At 35.5% G+C, this 22,272-nt stretch overlaps 1 protein-coding gene across 2 annotated transcripts in view; it reads right to left on the reverse strand.

Annotated features, from left to right (window-relative positions):
- Positions 1-22,272, reverse strand: part of mbc (dedicator of cytokinesis protein myoblast city) — a 643,249-nt gene that overhangs the window by 591,463 nt on the left and 29,514 nt on the right. For both annotated transcript variants that reach the window (XM_090391142.1, XM_090391141.1), the window contains exon 3: positions 3,468-3,564. In XM_090391142.1, the coding sequence (XP_090247268.1) occupies positions 3,468-3,564 (97 nt within the window). The remainder of the gene's footprint in view (positions 1-3,467; positions 3,565-22,272) is intronic.

A 22,272-nucleotide genomic window follows, 5' to 3' on the forward strand; every position in this document is an offset into this window, starting at 1 on the left:
AGGTGGTAAGATATCTTGGAGGTTGTTGAAGAAGCTTAGAAATGGAGGAAAGAGTGCTGTAAAAGGAGTTAGAGATGATAAAGGTGACATGAAAACGGGAGAAAAAGATATCCTTGAAGTATGGAGTAATTACTTCGAGAAATTGCTAAATGAAACAAGCAGTGATAGCACAGTGGTAAAAACACTCAACAGGCATACAGTCAGGAATACATATCCATACTTGAAGTAGAAAAGCCAAAGGCTTTAAATGTGGAAAGGCAGTAGGAGCAAATGATATTCGACCAGAAATGCTGAAGTATGGTGGTATAAGAGTCTTACAGTGGCTGCACTGCATAGTTCAGAAAGCATGGACAGAGGGACGAATTCCTGATGATTAGAGTAGAGCTCTCATAGTACCCATATATAAAAAGGGAAATAAAACTGAATGTGAGAATTACAGAGGTATTTCCCTACTGTGTGTTCCTGGCAAGATCTATGCAAGTATACTTGAGAAACGGTTGAGAAGAATTGTGGAAGAAAAGCTTGGTAAAGAACAAGCTGGATTCAGGCCAAATAGAGGCTGTCAGGATCAGATTTTCAATTTACGACAGATAGTCGAGAAAGCATGGGAACAAAACAAAGATCTGTATTTAAGTTTTGTCGATTTGGAAAAGGCATATGACAAGGTGCCAAGAGAGAAGCTATTCAATACGCTACAGTTATATGGTGTCGATGGGGCATTATATCAAGCAATACTTAGTCTTTATTTGAGTTGTAAGTCAGCAGTTAGAATTGAAGGAAGTACAGGAAGATGATTTAATGTTAAATCTGGTGTGAGACAAGGATGTACATTATCCCCTCTGTTATTCATTATCTATATGGATCACATTATGAAGGAAAGTGGTATTAAACATGATATCAAAATTGGAGATGTTAATGTCAGCTCTTTGCTTTATGCGGATGATGTTATACTTCTAAATAAATCTGCTACAATTCTGCAAGATTCTCTGACAAAATTGAATAACTGTTGTAATAGATATGGTATGAAGGTCAGCAATAAAAAGACAAAGACAATGAAAATAGGCAGAATCATTGAAAATGTCAACTGTGTTGTGAACGGAGACCCTTTGGAAAGAGTAAAACATTTCAGCTACTTAGGCACGATTTTTAGTGAAGGTGGTAAATTAAATATGGAAATAGACAACAGAATCAATAAAGCTGGTATTATAGGAAGTCAATTGAATAAATTCATATGGAATAAGAGAGAAATTAGTCAGAACACTAAATTAGCTGTATACAAGACAGTGTTCAAACCAGTTTTAACTTATGGATCTGAGAGCTGGGTCAGATAGGAAGTAAAACACTTGACCAAAGACAGATGAGAATCCTGAGAAAGATTACAGGGGTGAACAGATGGCATCAATGGCAATATCATATTAAAAACGAGGATATTAGGAAAGAACTTGACATTATCAGCATCCAGGAATGTGTTAGCAGAGCTAATTTCAGGTGGTGTGGTCATTTAAACAGAATGGGCAAGGAAAGATTGGTAAAACAAGTGTTTTCTGCCAGTTTGGCAGGAAAACGACCCAGAGGAAGACCAAGATATAGGTGGATTGATAAGGTACAAAGTGCCTTAGACGACAGAAATATAAGATCTGATAATATTGGAGTCTTGACTAGTAACAGACTGATTTGTAGGAAAATTGTAGATAGGAAGTTAGTAACGATGTAAATTTTTCATGTAGTACTATCATATCCTGTACACCCCTTGAGGATACATGGCAGGAATTTGATGATGATGATTAATACTTTCCTATATTTCGGCAATGTTACAGTGAAATCATCAGGGATCACAAAACACAATTATATGTGCACACAGGCATTGACCCTGGGCAAATGAGGCTTAAGAAAGGCAACTGAAGTTGAGCCAAGGGTCCTAAACAGTGTCCCCCAGTGGGCTAAATTGGCCATTTGTATGTGGATGAATCAATGCCATCATAATGGGATGTAATGGCACATTTTGTTTATGGATTTTTGGTAGTCCTTATATCTGCCAGGTGGGAGATGCTCTAAAGTTATAAGGTGTTTTCAATGCGAAACAATATAATCCGGCAGTTACATTACCATTATCAGGATCACAAAAAACAATAATAACATGTACAAGAAGGCACTGACATTGGGAAAATGTCAGTGCCTTGGGAAAATGTCAACTGAAGAAAGGTAACAGAAGTCAAGCCTAGAGTTTTCCTAAACAGTGCCCCTAGTGGGCTAAATTGGGTAGTCTTGGGCTGACAATCTTAGAATGAATGCATCCCAAATTTGTTGAGGTTTGGAAAGTTTTTCAGATATGATATGATATAAATATGATAAAATATTCCTTGAATCTGCTGAGGCAGATTCAAGGAATATTCTATCATATTTATATTTGCTGCAGTGTAATAAAAATTGGCATCTCTTATCCACTCCACCAAAAATCAGCCACATCTCCTTGCAAACTATCCTGTTATGACCAAACAGGTAGTACAGCCAATATCAGAATATCTAAACACAAGGACTACATCTGGTTCCACCAATACAGGCACTCAGGATTTGCTTACCATGCTTTGGACACTCACCACAGGAATATGCTGGAAGAAGGCCACTCTGTTACACTGCAGCAAATATAAATATGAAAGGCTATTCCTTGAATCTGCCTTAACCCTGAAAAACTTTCGAAATCTCAACAAATTTGGATGCATGAAAGTTCCCCAAAATTTGGGAAGCATACATTCTAAGATTGTCAGCCCAATGGTCAAGACTACCCAATTTGGCCTACTAGGGGACTCTAGGCTTGACTTCTGAGGCCTTTCTTCAGCCTCATTCACCCAGTGTCAGTGCCTGCATGCACATATCATTGTTTTTTTGTGATCCCTGATGATGGCAATGTAACATTGCCAAATTATAGGAAAGTATTAATTGAAATCTTTTATAATTAATATTTTATTATGCATTGTTATTTCCTGAAAACTAGTTATGAGTAACCAATGTATAAGCCTATCTACAAAAAAGAAAATCTTCACTGAAGACCACCACTCTGATTAGGGTCCATAGTGGCTTGAGAAATTGCCTTTTTGATTGATTATTCAATCAAAAAGGCAATCCTTAGTCCATCTATAGTACTAAAAGTGATATAGGACAGTGACCTATTGTCAGTGGGATTGACATTAAAAACACCTCTATAACCAGAAACTAGGCTAGCATTAACAGTTTGTCAAATAACTTTGCCTTACCAAGATGTGGTATAGTTTGTTTATTCATTATCTGTATGCTCCATAGATAACAAACCTTGATATGAAGTATGAACTGTCAAATAACTGAATTGCTATAAAACTAAACTTATTACTTAGACATGGAAGTAGTCTCTATATTTTTTTATAACAGATGCTGTACACTTAACAGTGAAGGAAAGAATATATAACAGTTGAAATGAAAGACATATTACTTACCCTGTTTTATCAATAATTGCTTCTTTGACTGATATGAAAACTTTAGGAAAGATACCCCACTGGCTACGACTTTTTGATAAACAGCCATAGTACCATTCTAGACAACAAAGTTAATAAAATTATGTATTATGCTAATTGGTAAGATGTGATTAAATTATAAGCACTTATATAGTCTTCAACTACAATCTAATTGTTCCAATAAGCAGGTGTCATGATCACCTTGCATACTGGAAGTACCTAAAGACTAGACATGAAACCTTATTTGGTCTTCTGAGTTGTGTGTGTGTGTGTGTGTGTGGTATAAGCATGTGCTAGCTAACCAGTCAGGCAAATATCTCACTAGTTAGTTGTCAGCCTGGGCAGAAAACCACAGTCACCATTATATATCATAGTCATGTGTTCAATAACAGACCTCCAGCTGTGTAACTACCAATGTTAAAGCATCTGTTAACTTTTAGTTAGGTGATTAGCACTCCAATTATTAGAGTGCCTGAAGTGACTTGAAAATATTGTATGTTTGGTCTCAGGAGTAGGGTTTCTGCATGATGTAAATATTATTATTACATAACACCTCCAGGGAGTCCAAAGACTCATCGAGGGAGGGCACCTCCCTCAATGTACTAAATACTAAAATACGAAATACGAAAATACTAAATAAAAAATATTAAAAAATAAGTAATTTCTAACATAAAAAACATTAACACATTAAATATAATGAAAACTTAATAAAGCAAAAATTCACAGATTTTACTAGTGATATATGAACATTTATTATTATTTATTAACAAGCATGATTATTTTCCTATACATTATCAGTCCTAACACATGGTATGTCTTGAACTCTTTGAAGAAAAAAAAAAAGAAAAAAATCTAATAATTTCTTCTGCACATTACGTTATAAACAAATGTTAAGGTCAAAAACATTCGGAACCATTGTAAAAACTCTCAACAAAATAAAACCATTAGAGCAACACACGCATTAAATACATTAATAGGTTTCTGAATTCAGAATGCTCCAAAACATTGGCAGGATATCTTAAGACACAGAAGTAACTGGGAAAACAACTGTAAAATAGCTTACAAGTTCATAATCAATATAAAGAAATTATATATTTTAGAAAAATAAAGAAAAAAATTTGCAATGCTTCTTTCTAAATCCTTTCTTTTAAGCTTACATGGTGATCCGAATGCATTTTTGAAAATTATGGAGACAACTACCGTGTTTGAATAAAAACTTTAATATAACTAAAATCTACATTCAACATTTCGACCTTTATATCAAGGTCATCTTTTGGAGCATACAACTATACACAGAAAACAACTAAAACCATATTCAACTTAAATACTTTAAACCATATTCAACTCCTCTAAGGATCCTCTCCTCCCATTAGCACATCCTGGAGTCTATTGCATGCGCTGCACCTGTAACTTACCGTACATTGATGAAACAGGACGGACAATCCCTATACGCAAGAAAGAACACATTAGACACATTAAATATAACCATTATAGTGAAGCAGGCCTCACAGACCACGCACTCAACACCTTACACCAAATCAACTGGAAAAGCACCCGCTCTTTACACCGCACAAAAACCTGGTACGAAAGGAAATTTAAGGAAGCCTGTGAAATCCTGATAAACCACCCAAATATCAACAACAAAGATGACATGAAAATTCCAAAGATCTGGATAGCACACGTTCAGCCTACCTAATATATAAGATCCAGCATAAGTCAGGACTCTAGCCAATCTTCAGCTAGTATTAGAAACCATTCCATACCAACTGGCTGGAATGTACATGATGTTAATATATGTATATAGATAGATACTTGTTGTTGTGCCCAATGTATTTCTACAACCAACAGATAACACTAATAATAGGACTCTAGCATTGATGTATTTTTTTTTTTTCACCAGAGGTCAGGCCAACAATTGTTGTAGCGGTTGGTCAGTGTCTTTAACAAACCAATTTGATTGTAGTGTGGCTTGTTTTCTGTGTATAGTTGTATGCTCCAGAAGATGACCTTGACATAAAGGTCGAAACGTCGAATGTAGATTTTAGTTATATTAAACTAAAGTTTTTATTTAAACATGGTAGTTATCTCCATAATTTTCAAAAATGCTTCTTTCTAAACTTTCCAACCTTCTATCAATGGGTATGAATAAGCTAATTATTGCTGTTCACTGTATCTATTTTAGGTTACCATATCACTTACTGAATTCCATTACAACAAAATTTATGAGAATTCACAAAACAGTCATTTGCACTGACCAGTATACTCCAATAGGTCCAAAAATAATGTAAAAAATACATAATACTATTTATGACATAAAACATACAAACACAGAATCTACATCATTACAATTATATATATATATATATATATATATATATATATATATACACACACTCTTTGTCCAAAAAGAAACCGAACTTTTGATAGAAAATAAAACACAGACCAATTATAATTATTCAAATCATTTATTTCAATCAATATATTTTCCCTCAGCTTCGATACAGCGTTTGGCATGGTCAATTCATTCGTTAAATGAGTTTTTTTATATCGGTTTTTTGGGATACTGTTGAGGGTCGTGGCTTCTGCCGCTTGAACGTTTTTCAATGGTGTTGTATCGCTTTCCTTTCATCGGCAAATGAAGTTGGGGGAAGAGAAAGAAGTCACAGGGTGCTAAATCAAGTGAATACAGTCAGTGATCCAACACACAAACTTGGTTTTTGCTCAAAAACTGTCTCACAATGTTCAAACGATGAGATGGAGATTTAACACCCTGTGACTTCTTTCTCTTCTTTGCATTATCTTTGCAAGATAATGCAAAGAAGAGAAAGAAGTCACAGGGTGTTAAATCAGGTGAATACTGCGAGTGATCCAACACACACTTTGGTTTTTGCTCAGAACTGTCTCACAATGTTTAAATGATGAGATAGTGCATTATCGTGCAAAAGTGACCAGCTGCCTGCATCACGATATTCATTCCATATACGACGAATTCTCGCTACCAATCACTTCAAAACTTTGAGATAAAACTTACCATTGACCGTTTGACCAGGCAGAATGAATTCTTTGTGGATAATGCTCTTGGAATCGTAGAAACAAATCAGCATTTTCTTTACTTTTGACTTCTCCAAGCGACTGTTTTTCTGATGCCCCCTCTTCTGGTGGTCTCCACTCAGCACTTTGTTTCAGGCTCATGCTCAAAACACCACGTTTCATCATCAGTAACGATCATTTCAAGGAAGTTTGAGTCCTTACAAGTGGTTTGAATGAGGTCCTTGCAGTGTTCAATTCGATACATTTTTTGGTCGTCAGTCAACTTGTGGGGAAAAAGTCGCGAATTCAATTTACGAAGGCCCAAACTCTCAGTCAAAATGTTGTGCACAGTTGATTTTGGAATCCCCAATTCATCTTCACTCAATTTCAAGGACAATTTCGGGTCTTTTAATATACCATACTTCAGGCTGAGTCATAAGCTTTTGCCATGTCAAATATACAGAAATTAGATGTTCTTGTTTAAGGAATGCATTGTGCATGCTTCTCAATGGACTAACTTTGCCAAAGTCTGGCAACAACCATTTTCTCTAATACCTTACAAAGGCAGCTGATCAGAGCAACTGGTCAACAATTGTTTGCTTGTGTTGGATCCTTTGATGGTTCTGAGATGGCAATGACAACCAAGTTATGCCAAGAATGTGGAAGAGTTTCTGGATTGTTGGCATAAGTTGGCCATAAGGTCCCCTCCACCATGAACATGTGCCCCAAGGGAAGGGTGAAAAAAGAGGTGGAAGAACGGACAAAAGTTATGTACAACAAGCCCTTGCAAGAAATCACAGAAGGCACAAATGCTATTGGATCAGGAAGAAAGGTTCCTACATTTAGTTCTATCAAAGTTAGATATAGCCTGCAGTACTTGCAAATCCATCATTAAATGGGCTGTAAATGAAGCTGGAGTTTTTGTCTCAAAAATAGAAACAGAAAACCAAATGACTTACAATAAGGCTTTTTTTTTTTTTTTTTTTACACTTTGATGGTACATTTTATGGCTTGGATAGAGAGTGGGAATTGTGAACAGAGTGAGGACTGGAAACCTTCATTCCAATATGGATAATATCTGCAACAAGATCCAAAAAAATAGAAACAGCTATCTGACGAATGAAAGGGGTAAAGTCATGGAGATCTGCCTCTGCCTACTCAGAATTGCTACAGTGCCAAACTACATGGTCACGTATGGAAGAATGCTGAACAAGAGATGAAACCTGGATGAGACCTTCTCAAAATTGAGAGTTTAAGGCAATCATTTTTGTTCTGGATCGGACTGAGAATGTAAACCTCATAACTTTCTGTATAAAATCTTTTAAGAAGAAAATAACTTTTATGTAGGAATTCTAAGTCAAGTGGATAAAGCATGACGGGTTAAACCAGACTTATAAGACCCTTAAAGTAAAATATACTTTTGCTGTGCTTCTAGATGAACAATCCAGTTGCCAAATGAATCTAAGCAGAACGACTATGTTTAGCACTGATCAAGGCCTTCCATATTCCCTGGCTAGTAAAATTCATTTACAAGCAGCATACACTGCATTTAAAGCCATGCCTCCTCATAGCAACTTATTGAAAAATGATATTCTAGCTTTATGATCTCTCAAATGTGGTTCATAATACAAATATTTACTTTAGAAGTAGAAGGCATAACCTTCTACTTCATAATCACATCACATATAAATGCATTTCCAGAGATCCTACCGAATCACAAATCAACAAACTTAATAATTTCCTAGACAAAGTTCATTCTTGGGACAAAAAAAAAAAAAAAAAACATCAAAAAGTTAAGAGTTTCATGCTAGCCCTCCCATATATACAGACTACTGATCTAGAAAATAATAACTCCTTACCTTTCCTGGATGTCATGCTTACACAATGCCCTGAAAGATTAAAAATGTCTATATACAGAAAACCTATTCATACCAATAGCTATCTGCATTATCTTTCTCATCATTTTCCACCACAATAACTTGGAACTATATCTACCTCAGGACACAGAGAACACTCTCACTTGAATGAACCAGATGAACTACAAAAAGAAATAAATCACCTCTCTCTCTTATCTTTAAACAAAATGGATACTTTGAAAAAACGATTAAGAAATTTCTTCTGGATCCTCCTAGGCAGTGCACAACAGAAACTATTAATTTTAAAGGTAGCATCTCCATCCCATACATTAGCACAGTCTCTAACAAATTAGCTGAAGTCCTTAAAAAATACAACATCAGGACTTTCTTCACCACTTCCTAAAATCCGTTCTCTAATCAGCCATCCAAAGCCTACTCATCACAACCTAAAATATCCAGGTGTATATAAATTATGGTGCGATTGCAAAATCCCTTATTTTGGACAAACTAACAAATCTATTGAACAATGTACAGAAGAACATAAGCGAGACATCTCTTACAAATGATCACGTGCAACTGCATTATCCAGTCATGTTCTTTTTTCAAACAATCCTAATGATGATCAACAAAGCCACTTCGTTTGCTGGGATAGATCAGAAAATATTTTTTCGCTGTGATGATGAGTTTGAGAGAAAAATTGTAGAATCAAGGGAAATCCTACTGAATCCTGTCCACTTAAACAACAATTTGAGTTATAACATCCCAAATAGCCATGTTGCAGTTATTCGATATTGGCGTTCACGTGAGCCTGCACGCACACTTGCAATAAACAATGGCACATTTGTTAGAACATAAAAATACAACGTTTTTTATGTATCAATTATGTGTGGCAATTTTTACCTGTAATTTCCAGTTTTTTAAATACTTCAATGTTTATTACTATTCTCTTCCTTTATGAATACCTGATGAAGGCTGTTATAAGCCGAAACTAGTTTTATTATTCTCGTTAAAATCTTTATAAGTTATCTCGGTTTTTTAAGTCATTAAATCTATTTTTTTTTTAAATATATATATATATATATATATATGTGGAAAAAATTTCAAGAGAATGGAGGAAAAACAAAATCATAAGCCGAAACTAGTTGTATTATTCTCATTAAAATCTTTATAAGTTATCTCGGTTTTTTAAGTCATTAAATCTATTTTTTTTTAAATATATATATATATATATATATATATATATATATGGAAAAAATTTCAAGAGAATGGAGGAAAAACAAAATCATAGGAATTAAAATGGGAAATAAAGAATTAACCAGCCTATTGTATGCTGATGATCAAGTTATTTTTGCTGAAAATGAAGACCAATTACAGAAAAATTTACATGTAAATGTATTGAACAAAACGATAGAACAGTATGACATAAAGATCTCAATAGATAAAATGAAATCAATAGCATTTCAAGAAAGAAATTAAAAGATGCAAACTAGTCATCCAAAACAAAGTAATAGAACAATTAAACAAATTTAAATATGTAGGAAACATGAGCCCAGTGGAGAAATCGACATTATATTGGAACTTTGAACAGACACTTCAATAAACTGATGTCCAGAACAACCCAAATAAAACTATATAAAATAATAGCCAAACCAATTCTGAAATATGATAGTGAAACATGGACTTGGGGAGAATGAGATAAAAGACAAGTGGAAGCTGCAGAAATGAAGTCCCTAAGAATGCTCACAGGATATAAAAGAATAGACAAGATAAGAAACGAAGAAATAAGAAAAGAGTTATCCATAATTAACATAATGGATGACATCACAAACTATAGAAAAAAACTGGAAAAACCACACAGAAAGAATGAATGAGGACAGATAGCCAAACATTGCCTGAAAATATAAACCAAATGGACACCAATCAAGAGGAAGACCCAGGAAGAGATGGGCAGAAGACTTTTAAAACTTGAAAAATGTTACAGGCAAACAATTGCCTAATATGGGAAGCCAAGCAGAAGAAGAAGGTCAAATTCTTGCTTAACAAATACATACAATTACACATATCTACAATCCAAGAACATCAATATGATGTGGTTACTCACAGTTTTTCCCTTATGAACAGTCTTTTACTACGAACAAAGTTTCCACCAGAATATCCTGTATTTTTGCCTTGATCTGGATACTTCTTTCTTTAACTTGGATGATTCAGTGTCCTATATACCATGGCAGTTGTCCTGGCCCGAGTAGCAAACAATATCCTTGCTTCTTTTATCTTTTTTCCTCGGCTGGCAGCTTCCTGTTGTTCACACTAGTAGGTAACTGGAGAGATTATGATTGCACCTTCAATGTTTATCCATCGGATCCCAGTCAGTTGTGCTTGAGATCACAGGGAGCCCAGCCTGCTATACTGTGGGATACATTGGTAGAGCTGCCTTGGGAACTGCCCGGAGAACTTCAGGAAGAAGGACCATCAACAAAACTAATGATAAATCATGAGTGTACTCTGATGGTCAATAGGTACGAGCTACAAAACATCCCGCTAAGAACTCCTAATTATCTCCTCTCTCCTCCTTTTTTGTTTCTCTTTCCCAGCCCCTTAAAAGTCCTCCTCATTCTTTGTTTCAAATCCGAAGTGTCCACGATCACTCTCCAGCGCAATGACGTCACTTGTGTTCTCTCTTACTAAAAGTCTTTGTTTTAGGTGCCTAAATGTTAGCAAGTTGTTGCAATCCTTTCCTTTTCGATGTGCTTATCTTATTTCTTCTTTAATCTGGCCAGCTTTATATCTTTTTTTTTTTTTTTTTTTGCTGACTCACTATACTAATAAGTCATAATCCCTTTCCTCTGGTTTTAAACACCATTACACAGCTAATATTGAATACATTCTACAAAATTTATATTAAAAAAACAATACATTGTATTTTCTATAGTATTTTGATTCGATACCCCTTGAAAAACCGAGCTCAATAAGTTAACTAAATTAACTCATCATGCAAGTTTTTAACACTGGTGTCATGCCATTAGAAATGGGAGTCTCGTAAGTCAGTGGCTCCTGAAGCCAAGACAGTAAAGTGAACATTGCATGGTCCTTGCACTGACCTTCTGGCTGGAACCATCATTCAGATGGGAGGTGATTTAAGATAATGTCTGGCCTCTTTCGGTCCATACGATGTGAGTCAGGCAACCAACCCCTATGATCATTCTGGGCAAAGGCAAAAGGAATTTTCATATTCCTGGAATACTCTTGAAACTATGAGAAAATCCAAGTTTTTGACAATTTTGGATATCGAGTGGCCCATCTGTCGGGCACCTACGATCTGCCCTCTGTCAAATGCATCTAAGTCCCACACCTCCCTATGCTTCTCACAATGAATGCTTGGGAAGCCAATGCTGGCAGTTAAGTATAACCAAGAGTTGCATACAGAATTTCCATAGCGTCTCCTATCCCTAATTCAATGGCACTTCAGTTTATTCAAATCCCACATTCTCTAGTTTATTCCACTATCATCTTTCATGTGATATCCTATCAAATGCCTCAGAAAAGTCCTACATTGTGATAGTGTATCTATTTTCTTTATTTAACTCAGCAGTAACATTATTATAAAATATGAGCAAATTGCTGAGACATGACTTTCTTGCAAATTTCTTTCTATCCATTTCTTATGCAAGTTCTTACCAATTTCTTTAAAATCTTTAGAATTACTACAGATACTGATAGGTCAACTGTTAGACATATCAGTCTTAGACATACCCTTGCTCAATCATACATTCTTTCCATTCCCACAGCATCTTTCTTGAGCTAAGACTCAAATTACACATACATGTCAAAGGCTTAGCCAGTGCAGCTGAACATTTCTTTAGCACACGTGCAGATATCCCGTCATCATCATCAAATTTCTGACATGTACCCTCAAGTGGTGTACAGGATATAATAGTACTTCATGCAAAATTTACCTCATTACTAACTTCATATCTACAATTTTCCTCCAAATCAGTCTGTTACTTGTCAAGATTCCAACATCATTATCATATCTTATATTTCTACTGTCTAAGGCACTTTGTACCGTATCAATCCGACTATATCTTGGTCTTCCTCCAGGTCATTTTCTTGCCAACCTGGCAAAGAACACTTGTTATGCTAATCTTTAATCGCCCATTCTGTTCAAGTGACCATACCACCTAAGATTAGCTCTGCTAAAGCATTCCTGGATGCTGACAATGTCAAGTTCTTTCCTAATATACTCGTTTTTAATATGATACTGCTATTGATGACATTTGTTCACACCTATAATCTTTCTCAGGCCTCTCATATCTGCAGTCGCTAGTCTTTGGTCAAGTGTTTTACTTCTGACCCAGCTCTCAAATCCATAAGTTAAAACTGGTTTGAACACTGTCTTGTATACAGCTAATTTAGTGTTCCGACTAATTTCTCTTTTATTCCATATGAATTTATTCAAATGACTTCCTACAATACCAGCTTTGTTGATTCTGTTGTCTATTTCCATATTTAATTTACCATCTTCACTAAAAATCGTGCCTAAGTAGCAGAAATGCTTTACTTGTTCCACAGGTTCCTCATTCAAAACACAGTTGACATTTTCAATGATTCTACCTATTTTCATTGTCTTTGTCTTTATTGCTGGCCTTCATACCATATCTATTACAACAGTTATTCAATTTTGTCAGAGAATCTTGCAGAATTGTAGCAGATTTATTTAGAAGTATAACATCATCCGCATAAAGCAAAGAGCTGACATTAACATCTCCAATTTTGATATCATGTTTAATACCACTTTCCTTCATAATGTGATCCATATAGATAATGAATAACAGAGGGGATAATGTACATCCTTGTCTCACACCAGATTTAACATTAAATCATCTTCCTGTACTTCCTTCAATTCTAACTGCTGACTTACAACTCAAATAAAGACTAAGTATTGCTTGATATAATGCCCCATTGACACCATATAACTGTAGTGTATTGAATAGCTTCTCTCTTGGCTTGTCATATGCCTTTTACAGATCGACAAAACTTAAATACAGATCTTTATTATATTCCCATGCTTTCTCAACTATTTGTCATAAAGTGAAGATCTGATCCTGACAGCCTCTATTTGGCCTAAATCCATCTTGTTCTTCACCAAGCTTTTCTTCCACAATTCTTCTAAACCGTTTCTCAAGTATACTGGCATAAATCTTGCCGGAACACTCAGTAGGGAAATACCTCTGTAATTCTCACATTCAGTTTTATTTCCCTTTTTATATACGGGTACTATTAGAGCTCTACTCCAATCATCAGGAATTTGTCCCTCTATCCAGACCTTTTGAACTATGCAGTGCAGCCACTGTAAGACTTTTAAATCACTATACTTAAGCATTACTGGTTGAATATCATCTACTCCTGCTGCCTTTCCACATTTCAAGCCTTTGATGGCTTTTTCTACTGCAAGTATGGATATGTATTCCTGAATGTATGCCGGTTGAGTGTTTTTTACCAATGTGCTATCATTACTTGTTTCATTTAGCAATTTTTCGAAGTAATTACTCTATACTTCAAGGATATCTTTTTCTCCCGTTTTCATGTCACCTTTATCATCTCTAACTCCTTTTAAAGCACTCTTTCCTCGATTTCTAAGCTTCTTCAACAACCTCCAGAATATCTTACCACCTTCTTGATATTTATTTTCTATGTTCTTGCCAAAGTCCCCCCATGATTTTTGCTTGGCTAGTTTTACACAGTGTTTAGCTTTTTTACATTTGTCTCTATATTCTCTAAGAGCACAAGCTGACTTATTTGCCAGGAACTTTTGATATGCTTTCTTCTTTTCCTTCACTACCTCTTTAATTTCCTGTGTCCACCATGGAGTTCTGATTTTTTTATCCTTGCAGACAACCTCATCACATGCCTCTTTGGCTGAATCAATGAGGATTTTCTTCAAGGTTTGGTTCTTGTTCTCAAACTCTTTCATTTTTTTTCCAATAATCTTTGTGTATTTTAATGTACAGTTCACATCTGAGAGCTGCTCAACTTTTATTCAATTTAAAACTTTTTCACATGTCATTCTTTTCGATATGAAATTGAATTTTATCCTGCTCAAGACTAAATAGTGATCACTTCCAATTTCAAATCCTCTGTACACTCTGGTGTCCTGCACAAGGGAGAAAACATCACTATCAACAATAACATAGTCAATGAGACTTTTCTTATTCCTTGCCTCTTCTCTCCATGTGAATTTGTGCACATTTTTATGTTGATACATGGTGTTAGTAATAACCAGTCCATGTCCTGAGCAGAAATCCAGCAGGTATTTGCCATTATTATTAGCTTTGCTCTTTTCTCCAAATTTTCCCAAAATATTTTTGTATGTCTCACAATCATTTCCTTCTCTGCTATTTAGATCCCCAACAAGGACCAACTTTACCTTTTTCATTGTGTCAGTTGCTTTTTCTAAAGCCTCAAAAAATTCCTTCACTTCTACCTTAGTAGAACCTACTGTGGGACAATGGGCACAAATAAGTCTCATTGTCCAGTTCCCCATTCTGATATTTGCTCACATCATTCTACTTGAGACTGCCTGCCATTCAAGGAGATTAGCCTCGTATTTAGTGTTGAATACAATGGCTACTCCTTCTTTTCCTTGATTGTCATTGCCTGAATATAACATTTTGTATTTATTGCTCAGAAAGATCTCACCAGTTTTTGTCTTTTTTGTTTCAGTCACCCCTATTATGTCTATCTGGTACTTATCTAGTTCCTCGGCTTGCTCCATGTCTTTGCCATTCAGGCTTCTTATGTTGATACTATCGATCTTTAACTCTGGTGATGTTGAGTTGGGGTGTGATTTCAGATTTGTTCCAGTAGCTGACTTTTCACTGTTTCCCCTGGTTTCCTGGCGAAAACAAAGGGGGGGCCCTTGTTTAACCGGGCAATGCCCCCAGCCGACATGAAATTTTGTCATGTTGTACAATCATTTTGTATATTGGTTTAAGCCAATAAGAATACAATTTGGTCAGCTAAATCCCAAATTGCCAGCCCATCCTCGTTCATTCAGTATCCAGGTAGATACCCAACAGGGTGCACCACGAGAAGGTGAGGATTGGACATTAGGTCAGAAGCCGTGATCCGTTCTCTGCATTCCTTTAAAGGCTATGTGGAGGTCTCCTCTCAGTTATACAGCTTTGACGCTTAAGCACCCCGCAGATATCCCATTTGTTCAAATTGATGAATTCTTATCCAGGTTATGTAACAGCTCTAGAACCTCATTCACATGCACCTCTCTCTCTCTTCATCTAATGCAGTGGTATTACTGTGCACTATGTTACATACAGAAAGTTGATAGATCTTAGTAAAGAGGGCACTCGTTATTTGAATTAACTCGTCTGCTTCTGATACTAGGGTACCGTCTGCATTGCAGCGTAACAATAAAAGTTTTTTGGGTTCCTTTTTTTTTGCCGAGTAGCCAATTTCTTTTCATACTCTGACTTAACTTTCCTTACAATATTTGTAACTTTTCTTGGCTCAGCTTAATATATTTTGTAACTTCTCTCATGCTTATTCTTATGATCTTCCTTCCACATCATCTTATTATTATTATTATGGATCTCTTGTTTAATGAGATTGCACATCCGTTTCACTCCCATTCTATTTGTTCTTTAAACTCTAGAGACATATTTAGATACCACAGCATTTAAGCATCTTATTCAGATTATGCAACAGCTCTATAACCTCCTTCTAATGCACCTCTATCTCTTCATCTATTGTAGTGGTATAGTGCCCTGTGATATATTCATCAATAGATACCATGGAACAAAAAGATAATATTCTCCTAAGTTTTTCTTAATTTAGAGATTTGTAGTTCAGCATGTAAGCCAAACTACAAATCTACAATGATTGGATCATCAATATAGTTGGGTACTTTCCAGGTCAGCATTATTAGTACAGCATGATTGCTATCACCCTGAGAGCAAAACATTTGTATTATTCTATGCTCTTCAGCATTTTACGCTTTTATTTATACTTATTTCTTATTCTTATTTGTTACCCTTTAACTCTTATCTTTTCTTTTATCTGTCTATTTATTTCCTTACTTAACATTACTTCTTGCCCCCTATTTATTCTGCTGCTTTAAACCTCGTTTTGAAGATCTATCTAACGTGACAGTCCCTGAGCAATTGCACAATATCAATTAAGAAATTTATTTATCTTAACGACTGCACCACTTAATTGATATAATTTTGTTTGAAAGTCAGGGCGAGAAGAAGAAGAACAAAATTTAATCTAACATTTCTATACAAATTCCAAAATTGCAAGTTGTGGTTCGCTGTTATAATTTACTCCTGCAGGTTAGTTAAATATTTTCCGGGATAGTGCATTGGCTTAGGAATGAGAACCAGGTAATTATAAAAACAAAACATGTTTATTATCAAGCCAAAGACATAATACAAAGCATAGAAAATTTTGATTTAATATTAATTTAAACAAAATGCACTTTAAATCACAAATTAACTCACTATCTGAACAACATGCACTATAATTTCACTAGCAGAATGATTAATCTTGCTTGACATAAAAGTATCTTCTATGGCACAATTTAGCTCATAAGCATGCACAATTATTCTAGGAAGGATATTACACTTAATTCTCCTCCAACAATTTCACTACTTATATAACACTATTTCAGACATTATTTCAAGCATCTTATGAATTAGACAACATTAACAAAACACTTCTTCCCTTATAAAGAATGTTCACATACAACCGCCAGTTAACAATTAACCTCTCTCTTTCTATTATGATTTCTAGTTACAATCGTATTGCATACAAACAAAATGAAGGCTTACTTGTTAACAAATCTCAAGAGGAAAGTCCGATTTCTTTAGTGATACACGTAGATACTTTCATCGGGTCAATCCTCGATAATTTTCCTTCGACATATGCACTGGAGTTCTGTTGTGGCTATCCGCAGCCTAGAGGAAGCGGGAGACAGGCATACATCAGGCATCGGCGGTGGGAGGAAGAACGATCATCCTTCTACTCCGGAAGGAGCCCACGTAGGTGAAGAGCCAAGGTCCAAGAGAAAATCAGCTACAGGTCGAAAAAGCCCTGAACCACGTGCTGTATTGCCCTTTTATTCTATTCTCAGTCCTTTGTTCTAAATTCGGAACATTCCAGGATTAGCCACAAGCAATGAATCAACCTACGTCATCGCTGGCCGCTTGACCTTATGATTTTGTGGCATTCAGCGCTAATCCGGCTTATTTCTTTTTAAGCTCTTAATAACAATTCTAAGTGCAGGTGCACTTTAACAGCATTTATATTTTTACAATTTTATATTATTGCAACTAAGTACATTCTTTTATTTTATTATTACAGACAAAATTTATTGTAAAATATTTAGCGAAAATTCTTTAAACAAAACTTATTTCTCACGATATTTTACAAATTCATATCCTTTAATTGAGACACTTCTGACACTATGATCAAATATAACACTACTCTTTGTCCTAACGTTGCTTCTTTCATATGATTCTTCAGAAAGTTGTCATGCAACAGCTCAATAAATTCTCGTCCATGCTTACCATGAGTTTTCTCTGATACCCAATCAATATTTGGATAATTTAATAATAAGTACCCAATTTGTACTCATCATGGTAATTTGGCAGTTCATTTCTTCATATACAAGAAATGAACCTCCAGGTCAGTTGCAACATCCCATCATGTATTTCATCCTGTTAGCCTCTACTTCCTACCATATACAGCCTCAGACTCAGTGCTACAAGGACTTTATTACTGTTATTGCTTTCATATATTTTTATCCTAAATGGACTCAAGTCATCTGATATCATTAGTAGTATCCCCCCCCACACACACACACCTTACCTCTGTCTCTTCTGTCACTCCTAAAAATACTATATTCAATACATTTGATTCCAGTTATGACATTCAACTCTGAGAGCCAGGTTTCACTAATGCCAACAATTTTAGTATTGTGTTTATCTCTTTCGACTGTACTGACAATGGCTGGGAAATCTAACTGAAAATTCTACAAATATCAATGTTAGTGAATGTGGTTATGAATCTGCTAAATGGATGGACTGCATTTTGGGTTCAGATATTTTGAGCAGATGTGTTCAGAGGGGAAAAAATAAAGTTGCTCACTGGGCCAACCAGACTGTAGAATTTAAGTATAAGAAAAAAAGCGAGGAAGTGACTAGTGTGTCTATCCACAAATGTCAGGAGCATTAGAAACAAAGTGGCTGAGTTTGCTGCTTTGGTGAATATGTTGTGGCCTAAAATTGTTGGCATTAGTGAAACCTGGGTCTCAGAGTTGAATGTCATAACTGGAATCAAATGCATTGAATATAGTATTTTTAGGAGTGACAGAAGAGATAGAGGTAAGGTGTATGTGTGTTTGTGTGTGTGTGGGGGGGGGGGGTAGATTTCCCAGCAATTGTCAGTACAGTCGAAAAGAGATAAACACAATAAGAACGACACTCAAAATTGCAAGCGCATGACAATATATGCTATCAACTTGGGAGGAACACTGATGGTAGACCTAATAGTGATATGAATGTTAGTGAATGTGGTTATTTTATTACTGTATACTAATTTCATCATTAACTTTATTTATTTTCAACAGTAAAACTTTTTTTTTTCATTCACTTCAAAAGAAGAAAACTGTTTCGATAGTATGATGAAGAGATGAGATGGCATGAATAAATTAAGTATTAGTTAGTTTGATATGTATTTAAAAGTGATTTTGTTTAACTTTCAACTGTATGTGGGTTGAAACCTACATGCCTTCGAATCAAACTGCACCATGGTAGTTTTATAAAAATTCTTTAGTATGTTGGAAATTCATTATTTATAGAAAACCTGGGAGGGGGTTAGAAAAAGGTGGTAGCTAATTTCCATCATGATGCTACCATGTTGATTAATATGTCTAAAGCAGCATAAAATATATGGTCTTCTAAGCAAGTGATCTTACTTTTATTATCTGAGATCACCAGAGAACTCATTGAGGGAGGCTATTAATCACCCAAACCAAATAACCTGGGAGGGGGTTAGAAAAAGGTGGTAGCTAATTTCCATCATGATGCTACCATGTTGATTAATATGTCTAAAGCAGCATAAAATATATGGTCTTCTGAGCAAGTGATCTTACTTTTATTATTATTATCTGAGATCACCAGAGAACTCATTGAGGGAGGCTATTAATCACCCAAACCAAATATCATACCTTCCCTTAAATTCATTCACACTAGATGCACTCACCACCTATAAAGGCAAACTATTCCACTCACTCACTGCTCTGTGAGAGAAAAATCTAGCTCTTACTCCTTTCTTGACTGTGAACAAACTTAACTTCCATGGATGAACTCATGTTCTTTCCCCACCTTCAATATAACAAAAAATTTCATCAGATGGTATCCTATAATGTCCATTCAAAAGTTTATAGACCTCTATCATATCACCCCCTCTTTCTCCTGTTAACCATAGTCTGTAATCCACATACTCTCAATCTATACTCATAATCTAAATCCCATAATCTGGATACTCTTTGCACTCTTCTTTGCACACTTTCCACAGTTTCTTTATCCCCTTGGACAAAACTTGTGATATGTGATCTTTGAAATTCAAATTCTATCCACCAATATGCCAGGATCCCTTGCCTCCTCAGTTGCCTTCCCTGCTAATATAATATGCTGTTGGAAATCAATTATGCCAAAGAGCATAACTTTATCCGGGAGGCCAAATCTCCATACAATAATCCAGGTGTGGTCTTATCATATCTTTACTTGTCAAGGTTTGCTTCAACATCGCAATTATCCTCTAACTTGTATTTACAACTTTTGCTATGTGACATTTGAACTTCAAATTCCTATCCACCAATATGCCGATATCCCTTGCATCCTCAATTTCTTGTAGCATAACCCTGATAATATAATATGCCACAGGAAATCTCATCATGCAAAAATGCATAACTTTACACTTACTAACATTAAACTGACAAACATTTTCGTTTGCCCAAATTTCCAGCCTATTCAAATAATTTTGTAAGTGCTGATTACCAGTAGCATCCCTGATTACCCTGCATATCTTCACATCATTGGCAGACAATTGCACATCTGATGTTATTAATATATAAATTGAAATAATGGCCCAAGGACTGAACCCTATGGTACCCCACTGGTCACCTTAAATTTGGCAGATTCACACCCACTGTATAGTACATTTTGACATTTCTCTGTCAACTATCCCCTGATCCAAGTCAATAGTTTATGTTCCAATCCCATATTCTCCAGTTTATGCAAAAGCCTTTCGTGTGGTATCCTATCAAATGTCTTAGCAAAATCCAACATTATCATAGCGTATTCATTCCGTTTATCCAACTCGGCCATAACATTGTTATAAAATATGAGCAAATTGCTAAAACATGACCTTCCTATGTTTGTTTGTTTTTTTATATGCGAGTTCTTACTAACTTCTCTAAAATCTTCATTATCACACCAAATATTGATAGGTCGGTAGTTAGATACACCAGTTTTTGCACCACCCTTGTACAATGGAATTATCATATATTCCTTCCATTCCTGTGGTATCATTCCTGAACTGAGACTCAAGTTATACAAGCATGTGAAAGGCATAGGCAATTCAGCTGAACATTCCTTTAGCAAATGGGCTTATATTCCATCTGTCCCTATTGACAAATTCTTACCCAGTTAGCAAGAGCTCTTCAACCTCATTCATGAACCTCTAACTCTTCATCCAACATAGCAGTAGCACTGTGCCCCATGTTACATACACCTGGTTGATATACCTTAGCAAAATGAGCACTCATTAATTGAACAATCTCATTAGCATCTGACACTAGAATACCATCTGCATTCAATAAAGTTATTCTTTCACATTCATTCTTTCTATTGCTTGCAGCATAATAAAATTCTTTTGGATAGCATGTAGCTTACATGGCCATTTTTTTTTTCTTACTCCAATTTACCTTCCTGCAAAATACTCATTGCTTCTATGGCCTGTGCTTTATATATTTCATAACTCCTCTCACTCTTATTCTCATAATATTCTTTCCACACAATCTTCTTCTTGTGGATCTCTTGGTTAATAAGGTTGCACATCAGTTTCTCTCTCAACTTATTTATTCTTCTACTACTAGAGATATATTCATATACTGCCTCATTTAAGCACTTTTTCAAAGATTCCCATGCATTGCTGACATTTTTCCCATTCAGTAACTGATACAATGGGACCAAAGATAGAATTCTCCTAATTTGATCATTATTTCAGTTTTGCAGTTCAATGTGTAACCTGTTCTAATCAGAGCATCACTACAATTAGATATTCCCCAAGAAAGTACACCATGTCACTATCACCAAATGGTAGTAAAATAGCCATATTCTTAACAGAAACCCCTTCTGATGCTATGAGCTTTTGAGGAAAGTTGTCTCACAACAATTCAATAAATTCCTCTTCTTTCTTATCATGAGATTTCTATTCTACCCATTCAGTTCTTCGAAAATTAAAGTCACCCATAATGATCACTCGTTTGGTACCCATAAGGCTAAATTGGTGATGGGTACCAAACGAGTGATCATTATCATCCCCTGCAACTGAGCCGCTAGGTCTGTAGCAACACCCCATATGAACTATCATACATTCCTCCCATTTCTGAGCTGAGACTCAAGTTATACAAACATATGAAAGGTGCAGCCAATTCGTATCAGCCAATTTGCCTGGAGCAAACAGGCTGATATTTCATCTGTCCCTAAACACAAATTCATATTTTATCTCATCTTTTGTCTCATTTAGTATTAACAAACTATTGAATTTCATCACCCTTTTGTGGATTTGATGTAAAAAAAAAAAAAAAACACTTTAGTTTT

This window comes from Typopeltis vanoorti, chromosome 4, assembly GCF_054136105.1.
Source record: "Typopeltis vanoorti isolate ZY-2024b chromosome 4, IOZ_Tvanoo_1.0, whole genome shotgun sequence".
Taxonomy (NCBI): domain Eukaryota; kingdom Metazoa; phylum Arthropoda; class Arachnida; order Uropygi; family Thelyphonidae; genus Typopeltis; species Typopeltis vanoorti.